Source organism: Pteronotus mesoamericanus, unplaced genomic scaffold, assembly GCF_021234165.1.
Source record: "Pteronotus mesoamericanus isolate MK-2021 breed Mesoamerican mustached bat unplaced genomic scaffold, CSHL_Meso_final contig_84, whole genome shotgun sequence".
Taxonomy (NCBI): Eukaryota; Metazoa; Chordata; class Mammalia; order Chiroptera; family Mormoopidae; genus Pteronotus; species Pteronotus mesoamericanus.
The window spans coordinates 136,476-156,274 of record NW_026555267.1 but is presented as its reverse complement, the minus strand read 5'-3'; the positions used below and the strand labels follow the sequence as shown (position 1 = coordinate 156,274).

At 40.5% G+C, this 19,799-nt stretch overlaps 1 protein-coding gene across 2 annotated transcripts; it reads left to right on the top strand.

Moving 5' to 3' along the window:
- The first annotated feature begins 1,012 nt into the window (after positions 1 to 1,012).
- On the top strand, positions 1,013 to 19,553 carry CBX1 (chromobox 1). 2 transcript variants are annotated; one of them, XM_054585345.1, is made up of 5 exons: positions 1,013 to 1,223; positions 15,006 to 15,182; positions 15,639 to 15,816; positions 16,602 to 16,696; positions 18,986 to 19,553. In XM_054585345.1, exons 2-5 carry the CDS (start codon positions 15,043 to 15,045, stop codon positions 19,128 to 19,130), a joined length of 558 nt encoding a protein of 185 aa, XP_054441320.1. In that variant the 5' UTR covers positions 1,013 to 1,223; positions 15,006 to 15,042; the 3' UTR covers positions 19,131 to 19,553. The 2 variants fall into 2 exon arrangements, with proteins under 2 accessions (XP_054441320.1, XP_054441319.1); XM_054585344.1 differs by having other exon boundaries at positions 1,114 to 1,223; positions 15,009 to 15,182.
- The last annotated feature ends 246 nt before the right edge of the window (positions 19,554 to 19,799 follow it).

Here is a 19,799-nt window from a genome sequence, read left to right as displayed (position 1 = left end):
TCTGATTAACCTTTTCCCAAACCCCCTTACCTACACTTTCCTTCTCCTTATAAAAAGCTTGGCTTGAGATGAAAATGTTATGATGGTTTTTAGGGCATATAACCCACCCTCTTCTCAGATTGCCGACATCTGAATTGGTCACCTGTAAAGGTTCAATCCTTGGTTCTACTTATTGGTTCTGGTAGTGACAGGTAGCAGGAAAGCTGACTTTTCCAGTTTCACTGTGGAAGATAAACAGTCACTGCTTTCTCACTATATAGTGCTTTACAATAATATACCTCTAAACCTCACTTCCGTATTTTGACTTGAGTGTTCCCAGTTTGCAAACTATCTTTTTTTTGTGTGGGCACAATAAATTTTTACTAATTACTGCTTGTGATTCATTGGTTGTACTTTGGCTATTTTCTGAACCCTTTGACACAAGCATGGTTTTTGGCATATTTCTGTTTCTTTGGGGTGACTGGGTGAGGAGCGCTCATGGTGATAACAGAGGAATTCTGCACTAAAGCTATACATTGGTATAGCCAATGAAAAAAGGTTAGTTCAAGATACCTGTGATGACACCTGCCAGGGGGACCCAACCTAGTCTAAGGGGTCAGGGAAGGCCTCGAAGGGGAAGTAATCTAAACACTGAGAAGGAAGAGCCTTACAGATATTTGAGGAGGAAGAAATTAAGGATTTCAGAGATCATTGGAGATTTTGTAAAGTTCTGGTGAGAAACCTGGTAAGATTGAAAAATGCCAAGAATGTGAATTACAGTCCAGAAGTAGCTGATTTTTCAGTCAGCTACTGATCAATGGACTCGCTTGTGAAAGCACACGTTCCAATTTCCTCGGTAACAACGTTCTAAACTACACTCTAAAAACACTTGGCAGTTCAAAAACTGAAACTCGCTGAAATCCTCACGAATAGTGCTTGGCGGCGTAAGACGCGCGCGGCACTCCGGACCTTGTAGTCTTTGATGGACTTCGAGTCCCATAGAGCAGTGCGACAGGTCGTCGCACCTGCGCAAAGCGGGCGGCGGGCCGCGCAGAGTGTGAGGCTCTTTTGTTCGGCAGAGGGGAGGGCCGTTGGCTGGGGCCTACGGGACGCCGCTTCTGTGAGGGGCTTGATCGCGGCCACCGGCCTGTTGCTTTTCTGGGCGCCACTCCTCCGGCCCGCCTGACGCGACTTGCCAGTAGCGCGGCACCGATTCCTCTCGTGCTCTTGGGCGCTGCTTTGAGGTGAAGAGTCTGCTGGAGGCGGAGAAGCGGCGGGAGGCGGTTTTGAGGGAGGTGAGGGGTGGCAGCGGCGGCGGCAGGGGCGGGAGCCCTGAGCGAGGGGCCGCCCGCTCGCCGTGGAGGTTGGGAGCGGGTCCTGCACCCTCCCGGCGCCGGGCTTTCCGCCGCGCGCTGGGGGTCGGGCGCGCCAGAAGGATGGAGAGGGCGGGGCGGCGTATCTTGAGGAGGACGTTATAGCGATTCGGGGTGGGCCTAGCACTTGCGGGGCGCTCATTCGCGGCTCGCGTAGCCTCAGATAATGCTGTTTGCGTTGGGTGGGCGGCTGCGGGATTGGGCTGGAGTGGAAAGACTTTACAGTGGATTGGGAAGGGGACGGGCTGGGCAGCCTTGATGCTGGGACAGGTGTGGGGAGGGTTCACAACTTCAAGACCGAGGTTTAGAAATGTAACCTGAGAATTTGGGGTCTGGCCGGGGCCCTCAGAGGACTTTGGCTTGTGAGGCGAGGGAGAAGGAACTTCGAGTAAGTTATAAGAGGGTGCTGAGCAGCCCAAGGTGTGCTACTGGGGAAGGAGAGCTGTTTAATAAATTGAGGAGGGGTTAGAAGGAGAAGTTGTTTGCCTGGCTTGATTCTAGAAGAGGGAAGAGCTGTTCGTGTGTGTAGACAGTGCGGACGTTCCGAGGTTTTTTCAGTAAGGCGAAGATAAAAGGGGAAACCTGGCTGCCCTTCATTCCTGAGGGTCCTTAAAAACAGTGCGGAGGCTGTAAAAATAATGTGTAAAGCAAGGATGGTACGCGCTTTCTTCCTTTTTCCAGGTTTTCTACTACCTTCACTCCATGATTCCTTTAGGAAATTAAACAGTCCAAGTTCAGCCCCTGCTTTGATTCAGAGTTAGTTTCGTATGTTTTTATCTGGGATTGTTACTGGTCACAAAGGGGAGTGAAATTGTAGAAATGTGCAGGTGAGTCAGTATTTAAGGAATTGAGTTAGATTTTGAGGGATGTGGGAAATTGGGAGACAAAGAGGAAAAGTTCGTTAGATCGTGGCATTTTTCTTCCTTTGGGCACTTCGGTTTTCTGGCCAGCCTTTCTAGTTGTTGGAAAATTTTAGTACAAAGTGACCACTACTTTACCCCTTTTTCAAAGCTTCATATGAAGGTGTTTCATGAATTTGTGTTATATTCAGACATATATTGATTTAAATCGATTGAACCGGAGTTTACTAAAAGATCAAATACACTATAACCTCTGGCCCAGAGTAAATAGCTTACTCAGTTATGTTCATCGTGTCAGCAGTTTGAAATAGTTCTAAAAGGCCCATGGTTTTGGAAAAGATGCATGAATACAATTGGGAAAGAAGTGCTTCTGTTCTTCAGTAGGTGCTTGCAGACATGTATATAGAAAGTGGTATGATTGAAGGGCACCGTGTTGGAATCAGTTGCCCCTTAAAGCATTAAGGCAGTTCAGGATCTTCAGTCATTTCTGATTTTCCCTGTTCTAATCCTCTGGTGGTCCAACAGATTTTGCATTAGACTTGATGTATTTTTCACTTCATAGGTTATTTCTCTGAAGAGTTTTTGGAATAAAATGCTAATGGCTAGTTTATGGGCTCACATAAGACGGGGCCATGTCTCTTGTTCATCCAGGTGTATGGAACATAGTAAGCAGTCCAAATTGTTGAATGAATGGCTAGGGCCTTGAGATCCTTTGAGAATTCTGTGTTAGTCAGCAGAATGAAGTAACCTGAAATTATGTAATCAGTTTGCCTGCCTTCAATCTACGACCTATGGCAGAGGAAAATTATTGCCTGTTGTAGTCCTGGCATTAAATATAAAAGGTATGCAGATTGTGCAGATAACAATTTTAAGTACCTCAGGCAAGGACTAGGAAAAGCCCCAGCTTCTGGACTTCAAAAGCAATCTATATAGTTTGAATATTTTCTGTTTTAAAAATATCTTGAAAAATCTTTCATGTCCTTTGTATAGTTAAATAAATATTTCCCACTAGCAATGTCTATTGGAGGATTCAGTAGCCATTCCAAGGTTAACTGGAGAAGTTTTTCAAATATGGACAAACTTCAAATTCCCTCTGTATTTGAATTTAATAACTTGTGTTAAGTCTTTCCTTCCTTTGGTCTTCATGATTTACTGACCAGAGAGAGTAACCTAATTTGTCTCTGAACTTGTGCCTTTCTCTTTAATAATAACTAACACATTGGAGGCCTAATAGAACTACAGTACTTGAGAGATTAATGTCAGTAATCTGGTTTTGTTGTGTTATCTGTGAATGCTTTGGTCTCTGCTGTTAATTTCAACTTACTCATAATTCTGGCCATTTTTATTTCATCTTAACTAAAACATTTTCTTCATAATGTAATGATGGACTCTCATCCCAAATCTATAGTTTCATCCGTATCAACATACTGGGAAGAGGTTAGCAAAGTTTTGGGATACATCTCAGATAATAATCTAATTTTATTTGCCAGTATTTTTAGTCCTAGATCCTGGAATTTGAAGGCAGGGATTGCTTTAAAATGAAACCCCTGTTCACCGGGTATGTGGCACAAGTTCTTGTTTTCTGCTCAGTAAAGTTTTCCATTTGGAAAGCATTTGCCTTGCAAACAGCCACAGCCAACAGACTAAAAGCATTTAGAAACATGAATCAGGAGGACTACTAACGATACACTACACATGCCTTCACCTGCCTTTTGATGACTGGCTCGTAGTTGCCAATGCTCAGCAAAGGTACTTCTTCCTTGATTTCCATTTAGGGCTTGTAGTTCAGATTTATCTGTTCATCATTCCCTACAAAGCTGACAGCTTTGGACTTTTACTCCCTGGTGATCTGAGTTTGAGGCATTCATCTTTATTGCCCATGCAGGGTTCAGCACCTTACACTGGGCCAGACCTATCTTTGAGTGAAAATAGGAACAGTATGCTTTGCAAACTGTAAAGAAAAGTTAAAAAATATTTGGCTTGATTGTGTAGGCTTCATGGAAGAAGTAGCATTTAAGCTGGGTCTTGAAGGATGGGTGAGGATTTTGACTGCTGGTTTTGGACAGGAGCACACTTCTAAATAATGAGCAAGGCCTTGCATGGAGGAATGTGCAGCGTACGTTCCGGTTATAGATTTCTGTTTTGACAGCAGTGTAAGTTCTGTGAGGGAAGTAGGAGTATAGAATGATAGGCATGAAAGGATGTTAGATGTTAAAACACTGTGAAGTTTGGACTTTTAAGGAGAAAGAGGCCTTGTAGAAAATTTTGTAGCAGGTACCTGCTACTTTCCTATTCAGTCTAATCCCGCCCAAACTGGTTTACACGCCATCTACCTCAGACACGCCTCATTGCTTTTGTTCACAACGGTTCCCTGGGCCAAATTGCCCTCCTCCAGTCCACCTTTTGAAACAAATGCTCTTGGAGTTTGGCTGCAATCCCAACTTTCAAAACCTTCCCTAATTACCCTAGCTATTTATTCCTCCAAGTCCTGTAGTGCTTTTGTGTTTACTTATTACTGCTTATATTTCTTTTGTTAAGTATTACGTACACTTGTTTCTCCTATTGAAATGAACTTCTCTTTTACCTTTCTTTGTGGTGTTATCTTTCAGTCCTGGCTCTGTGGCTTCAGTAAAGCCTCCATTTCCTCATTTGTGAAATGGACTTTAAAGAGTTGTTATGAGGATTGAATTGAGTGTCTTTATATACATTAAGTATATAAATGTTAGTTATTGTTATGTTGTCATCATTTACTTTTAAGGGATTCTCCAGAGTTTGTACTTCCTGTGTGTCCTTGTATCCTGCTAGCCTGACCAAACAGCTCGGTTTGCCTGGGTCTGAGAGGGTTCCTGTAATGTGGAACTTCCCGTGTGTTAGCCAGGATGACTCAGTCACCCTATATTCCACCCAGGCTCTTAGTAAATGCTTATTGATTTAATTTTTTTAATTAAAAAAAATCCTCACTCGAGGACATGCTTACTGGTTTTAGAGAGAGAGAGAGAGAGAGAGAGGAAGGGAGAGAAAGAGAAACAGTGATGTGTGTGAGAAACAGTGATCGGCTGCCTCTTGTCCATGCCTATACCAGGGACCAAACCTGCAATTTAAGTATGTGCCCTACCAGCGATCGAACCCGTGACCTTTTGTGGTTTATGGGAGGATGCTCCAACCAACTAAGCCACGCCAGCCAGAGCTTGATTTGGGTTTTTTAATAGATAGTATTAAAAGCTAGTAGTGCTCTAGTTATAAACTTCTATAGTTATTAATTGACTAGGTCTTAAACCTAATTTAGAGACTATGCGAGGGGAAGGAAAATGAGAAATGGAGAATGAGGCTAGATGAAAGAAAGAATGAAGTGGGAAGTGATCTGCACAATAGTTAACGGTGACTGAGGGGAGTGGTTCTTGCCTACCACTCCCCTCAGTGTAGCTTTTTGTAATCTGGCCACATTTGTATTCAGCATAAAGCAAGCTCATTTTACTTTAGGACTTTGAGCTCATTATTCCCTAAACTTGGTGTATTTTTCTGATTTTTGCTGAATTGTCATTCAATTCTCTGTTTAAATGTTGCTTAATCTAAAGGTATTTTATTTTTTTAAATCCTCACCTGAGGATATGTTCGTTGATTTTTTTTTTTTTTTTTTTTTTTTTTTAAGAGAGAAACATCTGTCAGTTGCCTCCAGTACTTGTCCTGACCGGGGATCGAACCTGCAACCTTTTGGTGTATGGAATGATGCTCCAACCAACTGAGCCACCCAGCCAGGGCTAAAGATGTTTTCTTGATAGCATTTCTTGCTAATTTTTTCTTGTTTGTTGTCTGTGCCCTGCTCTGCATATGCATGTGTGCACACTGCCACTTATGCTAACTCACTTGTGCACATTAGATTATAAATTCTAAGAGACTAGGGATTTTGTCTGTCAAATTCACCCAATTTTTAACCCCAATCACATACTAAGTGCTCAATAGATAATTGTTAAATGAGTGAGTACTGTAGGAACATGTCTGTAGGAAGAGTTAACCTAAACCTTGTCTGGGGGCTTCAGGGAAGCTTCTGACAGTGACATTTCAGCTAAGGAAATTGGTCAAGTGAAGGCTGGTGCAAAAGGAAAGGTGACTGCAATTATTAAGTTAGGTGCAGTGGTCTTCAGCTCAAATACTCACAGATAATGGTAAGAAGAGATTTGCATTTTTAAATCAGTGTCTAATGTTGAGAATGAATTGGATTAGAAGTTGTCCAGGCAAGAGATGCTGGTGACTTGGAATAGGGTAGTAGTAGCAATAGAAAAATGTATGAATTGAAAGATATTTAAGATACAAAATCAGTAGAATTTAGTAAGAGACTAGATCCATGGAGGATGGGTGGGGAGAAATCAAGGGTGATTGTCTTATTTTTGTCTTGAACTCAGTAAAAGCTGTATGAGCTCTTAAAAAGACCATCGTTCATTTAATTGTGTTATTGATTTTTTGAAAGAAGTATATATATATAAAATATAAAATCTGAGCCTGCAGTCCTAACCTCTGAAGTTTATTAAAGAGCTTCTTTACCATATGGATCATCAAAACTGTTAGTATTGACAAAGGTCTTCAGAAATCTTAAAATTCTTTTCTCAAATAAGTTATTCTATTGAAATTTTCCATTGTTTATATCCAAAATTTACTTTCTTTTTCTCACTTATCTAATCTGTCTTCATAGGAAGCTATATTCCTTTTGTCGTTTACTCTAAGAGTTTTGTTACGTTATTTTCCTGCCTGGACCAGATAAAGGAAGAGCACAAGAAAATCCTACCCCTTAGGTATATGAAATGTGATTTCTTAGTTTCTGGCAGCTCTTTCTCAGTCTTCCAGAAATGAGATCTGGGTTTCTCTGTTTTGTAATTATTGGCTTATACCAACCAGGCCTCGGTCCTACTTGAGTTTGTTCTGGAGCTGCTCTGCTGTTATAAAAGCTAGCCATGAATTTTTGCCAGATACATAGAACAAAAATGGTGTTTTCTCATTGAGGGATGAGTGCGTGCGTGTGTGTGTTTAATTTTAGATCAGTTTGTCCCATTTATTTTTACATTCATTGGTTGACCTTTGTATGTGCCCTGACCAGGGATCAAACCTGCACCCATGGCATGTCAGGATGACGCTCTAACCACCTGAGCTACCTGGCCAGGGCTCTCCTTGAGCTCTTAATGCCCTGGGTTTCAGAGAGCTATCCCTAAGCTTAATACAGTAAATAATGTAATGAAGTAGGATGTAGGTGCAAACATAAATAAACAATTAATGCCTGACGGTCATAGAAGCTCATCTCAAAGAATCCCATGAAGAATGTTTACACCTATTTTATAGATGAGAAAACTGATTTATACAGTATATATATTTAATTGTCTATAGACATAAAGCTGTTTTGAGGAGTCAGGGAGGGGAGAGATATGCTTCTGGTGCTCATACTAGCTTTTGTCTGGCAAAAGAAACAGGATACTTGAAGCAGTACTCTTTCAATTTCATTGTAAATACAAAAAAGATGTCTAGATTGAATCATGTTGAATGTGATAAGATTTTGTTTTCAGGAATATCAATTATTTTTTTGTATTGCTCTAGTCTTATTCTAAATTTTGTGGAGAACGTAAAATGTTTACTTGCCTTTTAGGTAACTATGAGAATTGATTTATATCTGTAATATGTATGTAAATTCATCTGAGGAATGTAGTTTCTGGTAGTCCTCTTACAGCAATGGCTTTTATCCAAGAATGTGTATCAGGTCACCTAAGGAGATTTTAAAGATTCACATGGCATGGTCAAAGCAATGTTGTTTGCAATAATAAAAAATTGGAAACAACCCAAATTTTCATCACTAGATCACTTGTTAGAGTATAGTGTGTCCACGTAGTATGCACTTCTGTGCAGGTGTTAAGAATGGAGATCTTTTATGGAACAATAAAAGAATACATTATATGAAAAGGCAGGTTGTAGAACTGTAACATCTATTTTCACAAATGTATATCCGTGTTAGTTTATATACAGAAGAACAAAAACAGACTGACGGGTTTTGAGCTGGGGAACTTTGATTTCCTACATTGAATATTTTTGTAATTGAATGTGAATACATGTATTATACCATAATTAGAGAAACAACTTTGAAAAATAATACACCCTACTTTCGTATTCATTGGATCTTAGCATCTGTATTTAAAAACTCCATAGGTGATTCTTATGCTAATATAGGTGAGAGTTATTTACTCAAGGTCTGCTTTCCTGTCAGTCCTTTCTTAGTAAAGAAGGTCGCTGCACCAGACTAACATCCTAAATGTGTCACTGTAGGCCCTGGCTTATGTGGCTCAGTGGATTGAGCACTGGCCTGCAAAGCAAAGGGTTGCTGTTCGATTCCCAGTCTAGGGCACATGCCAGGGTTGTGGGCCAGGTCACCTAGTAGGTGGCACGTGATTGGCAACCGCACATTGATATTTCTCTCCCTCTTTCTCCTTCCCTTCCCCTATCTAAAAATAAATAAATAAAATCTTTTTTTAAAAAGTGTCATCTTAGTGCTTAGCTAAAAGCCCTGTTGGTTTGGTTTCAGAGGTTGGTAGATGTTACCTTGTCCTCACATCTGGAATTTGATCCTTCGGGCTGTCAAGAAATCAGTATGGACGTTCCCAGGGTAGCCCTTTATAATTCATGTGTCTGTTGGGTCAGGAGCTATGTCCACATTGTCTTCTCAGGTCTTTCTCATACCCTTTCACAGTAATAAAATGTCTAATCTTGTATGTGATACTTTACTGCCTTCTACCTTCAAGTAGCATTGTCCCTTCCTCCCATTTTCTGTCTCCTAGCTTCAAGAGTGGAAGGTTTGTGAAGAGAATTGAAACTGCTTTTTTCCCCTTCTGTCTCTTAAAAGAGCTTTCAGGCCCTGGCCAGGTAGCTCAATTGGCTAGAGGATCAGCCTGATACACGGAGGTTGTGGGATCTGTGGGATTGGTCCTAGGTGAGGGCATATAGAAGAAACAACCTTCTTCACTCCTTCTTCCTCTCTCTCTAACCTATTTTTTTGGGGGGGGGGGGGTGCACGGTATGTCCCAGACCAAGGGCTTAACCTGCAACCTAAGCATATGTCCTGAACATGAACCAGACTGGTGACAAAGATGCCTGATCAACTGAGCCACATCCATCAAGGCTAAAATACATTTTAATAAAAAAGAGCTATAAGTTCATGGCTCTTGCTTTAGATTTATAGCATTCCTGGATTCATTGGGATGCTATGGATGTATTTTAGTTTCTTTAAATTGGCATTTTTCTCAGTAGTTGTCTCTCCAGACTACTTGCAAGTTGTTTAACTTCAAAAATTCTGCACCATCTAGCATTTGTCAATTTAAAAGACTCAGAAGCCCGCTGGGCACTAAAAAGCTTTGTTACTGCTTGCTGATTTAACTAACAATGAATACCTTCATATTCCAATAACCACTTAAAAATGTGTGTGTGTGTGTGTGTGTGTGTGTGTGTGTGTGTGTGTCTGTGTAACAGGGATATCTCCCAAGGTCTTTTCTGAAAGAAAATCATTGTCAATCATTTCCTTATTTACTGATGACATTGCAGGGAAGATCCATATCAAGGGCCCACCTTTCCTTGTACAGCCTAAGGGAATCCTCCCTGTCCAGGTAGCTACTAATTCTGTGTGTGCAACAGGGTCACTTAGCCCAACCTTGCTAGGAGATGTCCTAACTGAAGTGCCTGTGCTCTTGGTTAATTAATTGTGTGACCTTAGGTGATTTATTTTATGTAAATCTTTTTTGTTATTTATGAGGTGTCAATAACATCTTAATGGCTTGCTTCACAGGATGGTTTCTGGTTTGGGGATCAAATAAGATAGGTAGTAACAGTTTATAAACTAAAGTGCAATACCAATGTATTGTTTTTCTGGGTATCTTAAAGTATAGCAGACCCAGTAAATATTTAGGTGAAAGTTATAGCATCTTAATTGACCAGGTTTTTCATTTTTTGTTTTTAATTTTTGTTTTTTGATTTTAGAGAAAGGGAGAGAGGGAGGAAACATCAATGTGGTGTTCCAGGTATTTATGCATTCATAAATATGCAAACTTGGTGTATTGGGACAGTGCTACAACCAACGGAGCTACCTACCCAGCCAGGGCCTAAATAGATATTTTTGTCTGCAACCTCATGATAAGCTTTGAGAAGGCTTGTTTAAGGATTAAGATTTCTAAATTAATCTAGAATTGTTTGCCCTTTCGTACACCTTTCTTTCATATATTTTTACCCTTTGTTTAAAAATTATGGGACTTTTGCCCTGGCTGGTGTGGCTCAGTGGGATGTGCCAGCCTGAGAACCTAAAGACTGCGGGTTCAGATCCCGGTCATAGCATATTGCCTGGGTTACAGGCCAGGTTCCCGGTTGGGGGCATGCAAGAGATAACCAGTCGTTTCTCTCGCACATTGATGTTTCTCTCCCTCTCTTCCCCTCTCTCTAAAAATAAATAAAATCTTTTAAAAACAACAAAAAATTTATGGTACTTAAAAAAAAAAGATTTTATTATTTATTTATTTTTAGAGAGAGGGGAAGGGAGGGAGAAAGAGAAGGAGAGAAATATCATGTGCGGCTGCCTCCTGCACCCTCAACCAGGGACCTGGCCTGCAACCCAGGCATGTACCCTGACTGGGAATCAAACTGGTAACTCTTTGGTTCGCAGGCCAGCACTCAATCCGCTGAGCCACACCAGCCAGGGCATTTATGGCACTTTTAATATCATAATTTGGCTGCTACGATGCTTAGGAGGAGCGGCAAATAGTATTGGCTAAATGCATTTCTCCATTATGCTACTACACTGATCTGAGATACTTTGAAATTTCCTTGCAAGCAATTCCAGTTGAGAGCTCTCCTTCTAGATATCTCTGCTGTTGTTCAGAGACTGCCATCTTCAGGGAGAGGTGGTTTCTCTAGAAATAATCAGTTTGGACACTGTATGAGAATAATTGGCTCATCATAATATTTAAGGGTATTCTTTGCCCTTCTGAAGGTACTAGATTCGGTAGGAAGAATGGGTTGCATATTTAATCTACTCCTCTACTGATTTTGAAAACAGCTTGTTCAGGACCCTAGAAAACTACCTATAAATAAGGGGGAAAACTCCATTGGGTAGCCTGGCTGAGAATCTCCAATATAAAGAATTCAGTCTCTGGAGGTAGATGAGCCAATTAAGAAAGCTCAGTGAGAAGTCTGGTTTCTTCATTTTTTTTTATTTCTTGAGTTGTTCTTCGGACAGTGATTTAAGCGAAAATCAAGAGGTCTTTTCCCCAGTTGGGGGGATTTTCTTTACTTAATCTAAAGGATTTTATTCTTGTTCTGTTCTCTGACTACTACTCCTTGGGGCATGATAATGATAAAGGGAGGAGAGGCCTGCTAGAGAGGAGCCAGGGAGAAGCTGTCCTGACCCATTTGGGTCATACATAATGGAAGGATCAGATGGGCAGTATTCAATGCTTTTTCTTTTTTAGGATAGATTTAAATTAAATTAAATTAAAGTGTGTTGGGGGTAACATTGGTTAATAACATTATATAATTTTCAGGTGTACAAGATTATAAATTGACATCTGTATATTGTATTGTGTGCTCCCTACCGGAAGCCTAGTTTCCTTCCTTTACTGTATAAATGAAGAGCTGTTTCTTTTTGTAAGACAATTAAAGCTATCAATGTAGATAACACCAAACCTTAAACAGCTCTGAATTTGAAGCCGTAGTAAGGGTTATTAGGGGGCAGTTACTGTTTTTGGATCATCTGTAACCCACTGTTTTCCTTCCGTCCGTTGAGAAAGGGAATGCCTTCCAATTTTTAAGTACAAATTAATGTAGGAGGTTGTGTAGCCCTTTTTATCTAAAGGCGATTATCAGTTTATTTTTCTCTGCCTTTTTTTTTTAACCAAAGACTGACAATCCTGCCACCCCTTCAGCCATCACTGAAAAGAAGCAAGCAAGGAGTAGCACTTGTCCTTGGGGGAAAAAAACAAAACACTACTGCATTTATCCAACAGGAAAGTTAGATTTTTCTTTACTTATACAGTAACACTTGTCATGTGGTATCAGAACTCTGAAAACCTGAAAGCGTCTCCCTTTGGAAGCACAGCCTCTGAATCAGAAGCACAATGACATTAGTCAGAAATTGCATTCAATCCAGTGATTAATCTGTTCAGGAACAGAAGGAAAGGAGGGCTCATGGCACTTTCTCTAAAAGATAGAGGATTTTGGGAGAGGCAAGGAAAGTTCTCAATATGTAAATGGAGAGGAAGTTTGTTGAAAAGGTACTCTTAGATTTGTGTTCTGAAGGGGGGAGGAGTAACTTGGGCGTTGCTGTAGGCCACACCTAAAAGCATCTCAGAAAACATTGTTTTGTGTCACTCTGCAAAAGTTTAGAATACTTTTAGTGGGAGAAGTGTCTACATTTTTTCTAACCAGACATTAACCTTCAGGAAAGCAGGGACCATTTCTTATTCTTTTTTTTAAGATTTTATTTATTTATTTTTAGAGAGAGGGGAAGAGAGGGAGAAAAAGAGAGAAACATCGATGTGTAAGAGAAACATCCTCAGTTGCCTCTCTCACACCCTCAACTGGGTGGGGACCTGGCCAGCAACCCAGGCATGTACCCTGACCCGGAACGAACGGGTGATCTTTGGTTTGCAGAATGGTGCCCAATCCATTGAGCCACATCAGTCAGGGACATTTCTTATTCTACTGAATCTCCAGTATCCAGCAATGTCTAGAATTTTCTCATAGCCAAACAAATGCTTGTTCTTTCATTTAAGTCAGCATTGCTCCTCTATGCAGACATGGGGGTGTCTGAGTACAAAGCTAAGCCTATGCAAATAAATATAATATAACTGATTCATGATGATAATCTTGACTTCTTTGAAGTTTGTTATATTTCATTTTCTGTTATATTTCATATGGAATATAAAAAGACTATTTCTAAAATACATTCTACCTATATAGTCCAGTTTAAACTGTTTTGAAGAGTTTCTACTTACTAAGTTAGACTCCTTTTCACAGGGATATTAGAACAACCACATTACCCCCAAATCGGCAGTCTTTAAAAAAAAATTTTTTTTTTTAAAGATCTTATTTATTTATTACTAGAGAGGGGAAGAGAGGGAGAGAAACATCAGTATATGGTTACCTCTCATGCACCCCCTACTGGGGACCTGGCCAGCAACCCAGGCATGTGTCCTAATTGGGAATCGAACCGGGGACCCTCTGGTTTGCAGGCTAGTGCTCAGTCCACTCAGCCACACCAGCCAGGGCAAAAAAAAAAAAATTTAATTTTATATATTTTTTTACATTACTTTTTAATCCCCTTATACCTCCTCCCCCCAGCAAACACCACACTGTTTCCCATGTCCATGAGTCCTTTTTTCTTTTTGCTTAGTCCCTTTACTCCCTTACCTCTTCCCCCTGACTAGCTGTCACCCTGCTCTCCATTTATGAGTCTGCCCCCATTAATTAGCATTGTCTTAAATTCAGATATGGTAGTAACTTCTTTATTGTTTGGATCATCTGCCATACTCTTGATTCTTTGTATCATTCTTGGCAACTGACCCATCAGTTTGTAGATTTTGGCCAGTTTTATAGACAACTTTAGTCGTGTCGGTATCTTATGGTGCCACCTACTGACACAAATTGGTAAAGATAAGGCTTTAAGCCTACCAGCAGTCAGAGTTGTATGAAGGAAAAAAGAAAAGGATTTATAGGAGACTAGAATTTTAGCACTGGAAAAACCCTTAGAGGTTACTCAGCCTGATATATTTTAAGAATAAAATCAGGTTCTGTTACCTGTGATAACTAAGCTCTCCCCTCCCCCATTATCCAAATTACTGCAGTTTTCCAGTTCAGAGAATTTCATGCTCATTCTGGCATTTCTAAGCCTTAGAAATAAGCTAAGTAGAATGAGAAGTTAACAAGAAATTTGGTGAATTGTGAATTAATGGTGGCATTCAGAAAAGACTGCATAAAGAACCTTAAGAGGACTCAAAAGAAGAGGGTGTTTTGCCCTGGCCATGTAGCTCAGTTGGTTAGTGGATTATCCCATTTGCCAAAGTTGTGGGTTTGATCCCCAGTCAGGGCACACACAAGAATCAAGTGGTGAATCCATAAATAAGTGGAACAATGAGTCAATGTTTTTTCTCTCCCTCCACCCCCTGAATTCCTCTCTCTAAATCATTAAATTAAAATTTTTTTCTGGAAGAGTATCTTTTAACATTGTGGAAGAATGGGTTATAGGCATATACAAAGGGAAAATTAAACTATATGCTTAATAAGTAGGATGAGCTATTTCCCACAGTAAAAATTCAAGTCCGGTACTGTAATGAAATGGAAAATAGAACAGGAGATAGTATGGGTCAGCAGGCCATATATATAGTGTGTATATGTACACAAATATACGTTTGAAATGTATATATTATTTTTAGGAGGATTTTCTTTCAATTCAATGTAATTTTTTAGATACCATGCTGTAGAGTAAAAGGGCTACTGAGAGCTTTTTAACTTAGAATACATATAAAAGTTTTAAGTAGCTATGCAAGTATAAAGAAGTTTTGCTGTGAGATTATTTGGGGCTGTTTTATGAACTAACTTTCTAGGTGAATATATCAGACAGCTTCATTGTGTATTGAAGATGAATAGGCATAGCACTTAAATAAGCAATATACACTATTGAAGTCATCTGTGATGTCCCTGCTTTTCTTACCATCAGTACATTCACCTAACCAACAGGAGTGTGCCCTTATGTCCTTTTTATTTTTATTTTTTAATATTTTAGCAGCGTCACCCTTTATACTAGAAAGCTGGCGGGCACTATGGGGAAAAAACAAAACAAGAAGAAAGTGGAGGAGGTGCTAGAAGAGGAGGAAGAGGAATATGTGGTGGAAAAAGTTCTCGACCGTCGAGTGGTAAAGGGCAAAGTGGAGTACCTCCTCAAGTGGAAGGGGTTCTCAGAGTAAGTTTCATTAACCTGGGTAAATCCATTAATTTAATCACCAGCTATTTCTTAGGAATCTAGTAATGTGCAGGACTAGGGTGCTTGGATGGGTAGAATGTGATTCAGGCCTGGCCTTCATGGCTTATAGTCTAACTAGGAAAATGATCTATATCTATGAAGTGCTATAATACAAGACAGTGATTTCTGAGGAGCATTTTTGCATGTGGCTTTAGACTGATCCAAATTTGCAAAGAGAAAGTAATTTTCCTTTGAAAGAGGCAAGCTTTTAAACTTTCAATTTGTACTAAAAAACTTTCCCATTCCCCCAAGAGGTTTGAACTTTGCCCAATGTTTGGTCACTTGTTTTTAGCTCCTCTTTTCCAAGGACACCAGCTTTTGTCCTTCTGTGCTTCTCCTTTGTATGAGTATGCTAACTTTGAGTGGAAAGTGACTCACTCTGCCCTCTGATTTCAGTGAGGACAACACATGGGAGCCAGAAGAGAACCTGGATTGCCCCGACCTCATTGCTGAGTTTCTACAGTCCCAAAAAACAGCACATGAGACAGATAAATCAGAAGGAGGCAAGCGCAAAGCTGACTCTGATTCTGAAGATAAGGGAGAGGAGAGCAAACCAAAGAAGAAGAAAGAAGAGGTAACTAAGGGTAGGAGTAAGAATTGTTCCTAGCTGAAATTCTTACTGTGGTCAAAGAGGCTGAAAGCAGATAATTTTAGCACTTTTGTTTTATTGCTTTAGGGGAAAACACATTTTAGATTTTATTTATTTATTTTTAGAGAGAGGAAAAGGGAGAGAATGAGCGAGAGAAACATCCATCAGTTGTGCCCCTAGCTGGGGACCTGGCCTGAAACCAAGGCATGTGCCCTGAATGGTACTCAACTGGTGACCTTTCAGTTTGCCAGAGCCCAGCCCACTGAGCCACACCAGTCAGGGCTCTACTGCTTTTTAAATATCAGCAGTCCTTCTGGAACCTTAGATAGGCTAATGTTTACAAAGTATTTGGGGGCTCACTATTCTCAAAAGGCCATGTAATCTTTTATTTTACATGAAAGTTCAAGAAAAGTTCATTCCTGTTAGTAGATAGTTTTCAATGTTTTAATCATTACAGGTTTGAGGTAGCCATTTTAATTTATTCTCAGTACCTTAAAGTAAATTGTCTTTTGAGGGTGAAGAAACCTTTGTGAACATTTAGATTGCTTGAGATGTATGTCCCTTTTTACATGTGGAGAAACACATGTTTCTCAGGCACTTCAGACCTTGGTGGGCTAACCACTCAATGATTCTGAAAGGCCTGTGACCGTGGTATTGGTGAAATATTGGCAAAAAGAGTTTGAATACATGAATCAGAGAAACGGGAGTAACTCCAAACTGGATAGCAGTCCCACATAGGTAAAATTGTTCAATCCCTCTGGTTTTTGCAGTCAGAAAAGCCACGAGGCTTTGCCCGGGGTTTGGAGCCAGAGCGGATTATTGGAGCTACAGACTCCAGCGGAGAACTCATGTTCCTGATGAAATGGTGAGTCTGCCAGTGGCTGTGTGTGGTTGTTGTTTTCTTCTCCCATTTGTTCCATGCCAGAGAAAAGAGCTGGACCTTCGAAATTCCAGTCACCCAAGTGTGAAATCTTTAAGATGGCATTGTCCTTCGATAGTGACCCTCGGCCTGACTGCCAACCTGGACTCATGATTTACAGGTAGGGGCCCTTAGGATTTTCAGATCTTTGGCCATTTTTTTAGGAGGTGGGAGAAAATCTAGAATGGAGAGGGTATGGGGAGGAGTCACATTTCACTTTTCTACGTGAAAGGAAAAAATGTGAAATGTGATTGAACTACCCTCCCCTTCTACCACCTCCTTAATGAAGATTGGGCTGGACCCAGGCTCAGAAATTCCATTAACTTCTCTGGGTTAGGAAAGAATTTCTGTAGCTCTTGCTTTGTTCCTTAATCGTTAGATCTTTCTCCCAATTTGTACAGATTCTGCAATTCCAGGATCAGCCAGCAGGGGTCAGCAAGACCTCTTTCCTATATACTAACCATAAAGCAAGCCTACTTTTTCTCCCTTAAATACAAACACCAATGATAATAATACCCCATGAAACATCTTCATGGAAACAGTTGTCTTGAGAATCTTAAGAAGTGTAATTAATCCAAAACTTTATATAATCTGCCTACTCTCTGTCCAAAAGGAAGGCTGTTTTTGCTTATTTGTACTTTTTTCTCCTCAAGTGGATCTCAGTCATTGTTTTTAAAATATAAATTAGGAGTGAATAGTTCAGAGCCTTTGCCTATGAAGGCAGCATTGTAGGTACTCTGTCCTTTTGTCAGTCTAGAACATTCTCTGAAACTCACATCTGTACTGATTCTTCTCCTTCAGAAGGTGGCCAGAGGGGCCTAACTTAACCACCACAGAAAGCCTGTGTCACCACTAGCAAAACCTCTCTCTTCTTCCTGTGCATTTCCCTAGATGTTTACTGAATCTGACCTTCTTTTAGCTGATTTGCTGCTAGCTTATAGAAGAGGATTTTTTTTCTTTTTTCTTTTTTTTTAAAGGTACTGAGTTTTGGAGGGAATGAATGGATTCCAGGCATTATGTGGTCCAACTAGAATACACTTTCTCTGTCTGCATTTGACCAGTCTAAGTTATAGTAGTATCTCTGTATTGTTTAAGATTATACCTCTTTGGTTGCTGTGTGTAAGGATTAAAGCTGAATATAAGTGTACAGGTTAAGATTGATGTTGACTATAAAACCAAGTTCACTTTGAAGTTTTTTCCCTGGGGAGTAGAGATACTTGTCCATTTCCAAAAACAGCAAATATTCCTATGCAGTAGAATGACTGAACTTGTCTCTGAGGGAGTTGTTGAACTGTCGACAAGGGGCAGCCTGCTTCAGTTTCCCATACTGTTATACTCTTTTCCCTTCCATTCTCTAGAGTCAGTTGTCCAGAAATACACCATAGCAGCTTGCTCTTTGGTTCTGCGGAGTTGTGTGGCTTTGGTTTACCTGTTGCTGGTTTTCTGGAACCTTTGAGTGGTACCTTGTCCGAGAGCCTATCACATATCTGCTGCCTGCCTTATACTACTGCTTCTACCTAGGGCACTTCCAGTGACCTGAAGATAGAGCTTATTCCTTTGTCCCTTGTAATATGGATGTGACTTTCAAATTTTGAAAACATTTTAATATTCAGAAGAATATAGAGAATTGCGTAATGGCCCATTCATTTTCTACCTCCCAATGGCGACAAACCATTTCAAAGCACCTGGGAGTTGTGGCAGATCTCTGTGAGCATGGTGTTTGGTAATGTTAAGTAGTATAATTATGAGTCAGCAAGAAAGTGCCCACCTGCATTGTTTCTGGCCAATGTCATATTGGTATTCAGTGTTATCCAACATATTTGACATAGTAGGAAATGCTATTAGAAAGCCAAGATCTACCCATGGGCTCTTAGCAGCTGGCATATGACTTTTGGGAGAGTGCGGTAGTCTCTTCTTCCCTCAGAAAATTAAGAGTCTTTTTTTTCTTTTTCCTTTTTCTTTTTTTTTTTTTTTTTGGCTTTTCTCAGGGGTTTAGATGTGATAGTTAGGTCACCTACCTATTGACAAGGATAATCCAGAGGGGATTTTAACAGGAGATCTGCAAGGATGTCACTTAACTAAAAGCTGACAGCAAATGCTGCTTGGGCCATGTTAGCACCCTCCCCTAGCTTGTGCTTTTGGAATTAATATTTTTAAAGCTCTATCCCTTGGATGATCCAAGTTGGGGGACCACTAGCACCTGGTCTCAAAGTCTCTCTGTGCTTTGTTCTGCAGGAAAAACTCTGATGAGGCTGACCTGGTCCCAGCCAAGGAAGCCAATGTCAAGTGCCCCCAGGTTGTCATATCCTTCTATGAGGAAAGGCTGACGTGGCATTCCTACCCCTCGGAGGATGATGACAAAAAAGATGACAAGAATTAACTCTCCTGAGTACCAGCCCCTGTCACATCTGACTGTGGGTTTCAAGTGGGGAGGGGAAGGAGTTCTGCTTGTCTTGACACCATAGAGGTGGCTTGAGAAGATGTCCTTTGAAGAGCCAGTATAGTTTCTGTGCCCTACAGCAGCCCAAGTGCTTTAAAGCCGTTCCATGCTGTATAGTTTGCACACCCATCCGAGTGGAGGGGAAGGAGGATAAGTGTTTCAAGGCAACCCATTCTGCACTTTGCTGAGAAAAACAAAGGGCCTTCTATGAAGGACAAAACTTGCAGAATGGGCGTGTGGGAGAGCAAAAAGATACTATAGATCTTCAAAGAGCATCTCCACAACCCACAGCCTTCTTCCCAATAGTGTTAACTGCATTTTTACAGCGTAGCATGTGTGTAGTTTTTGACTATTACTGGTGTATTATTTGGGGGTGGGAGGGGTGGGGTGGGAAGGAAGGGAGATGGGTAGGATTGTTTTTGTTAAAATTTGGGGCCATGTTGGGGGAAATGGTGAAACAATGGATAGAACAGACAACTAATGATTTGGTTCTGTGTCCAGGATATTTTATCTTTTCAAAAAAATGTCATTGCCAATCTAACTGAGGACCGTGAGAGACTGTTTAAAAGCTGTGAATGCCTGAAACTTACAAGCCAAGGTGTTCCCTGC

Bases quoted from the DNA above. Each gene is read 5' to 3' on its own strand.
- CBX1 (XM_054585345.1), top strand. From the start codon at position 15,043: ATGGGGAAAAAACAAAACAAGAAGAAAGTGGAGGAGGTGCTAGAAGAG. The intron at 15,817-16,601 runs GTAACTAAGGGT...TGGTTTTTGCAG, and splicing joins CAAAGAAGAAGAAAGAAGAG to TCAGAAAAGCCACGAGGCTT. The intron at 16,697-18,985 runs GTGAGTCTGCCA...TTTGTTCTGCAG, and splicing joins CTCATGTTCCTGATGAAATG to GAAAAACTCTGATGAGGCTG.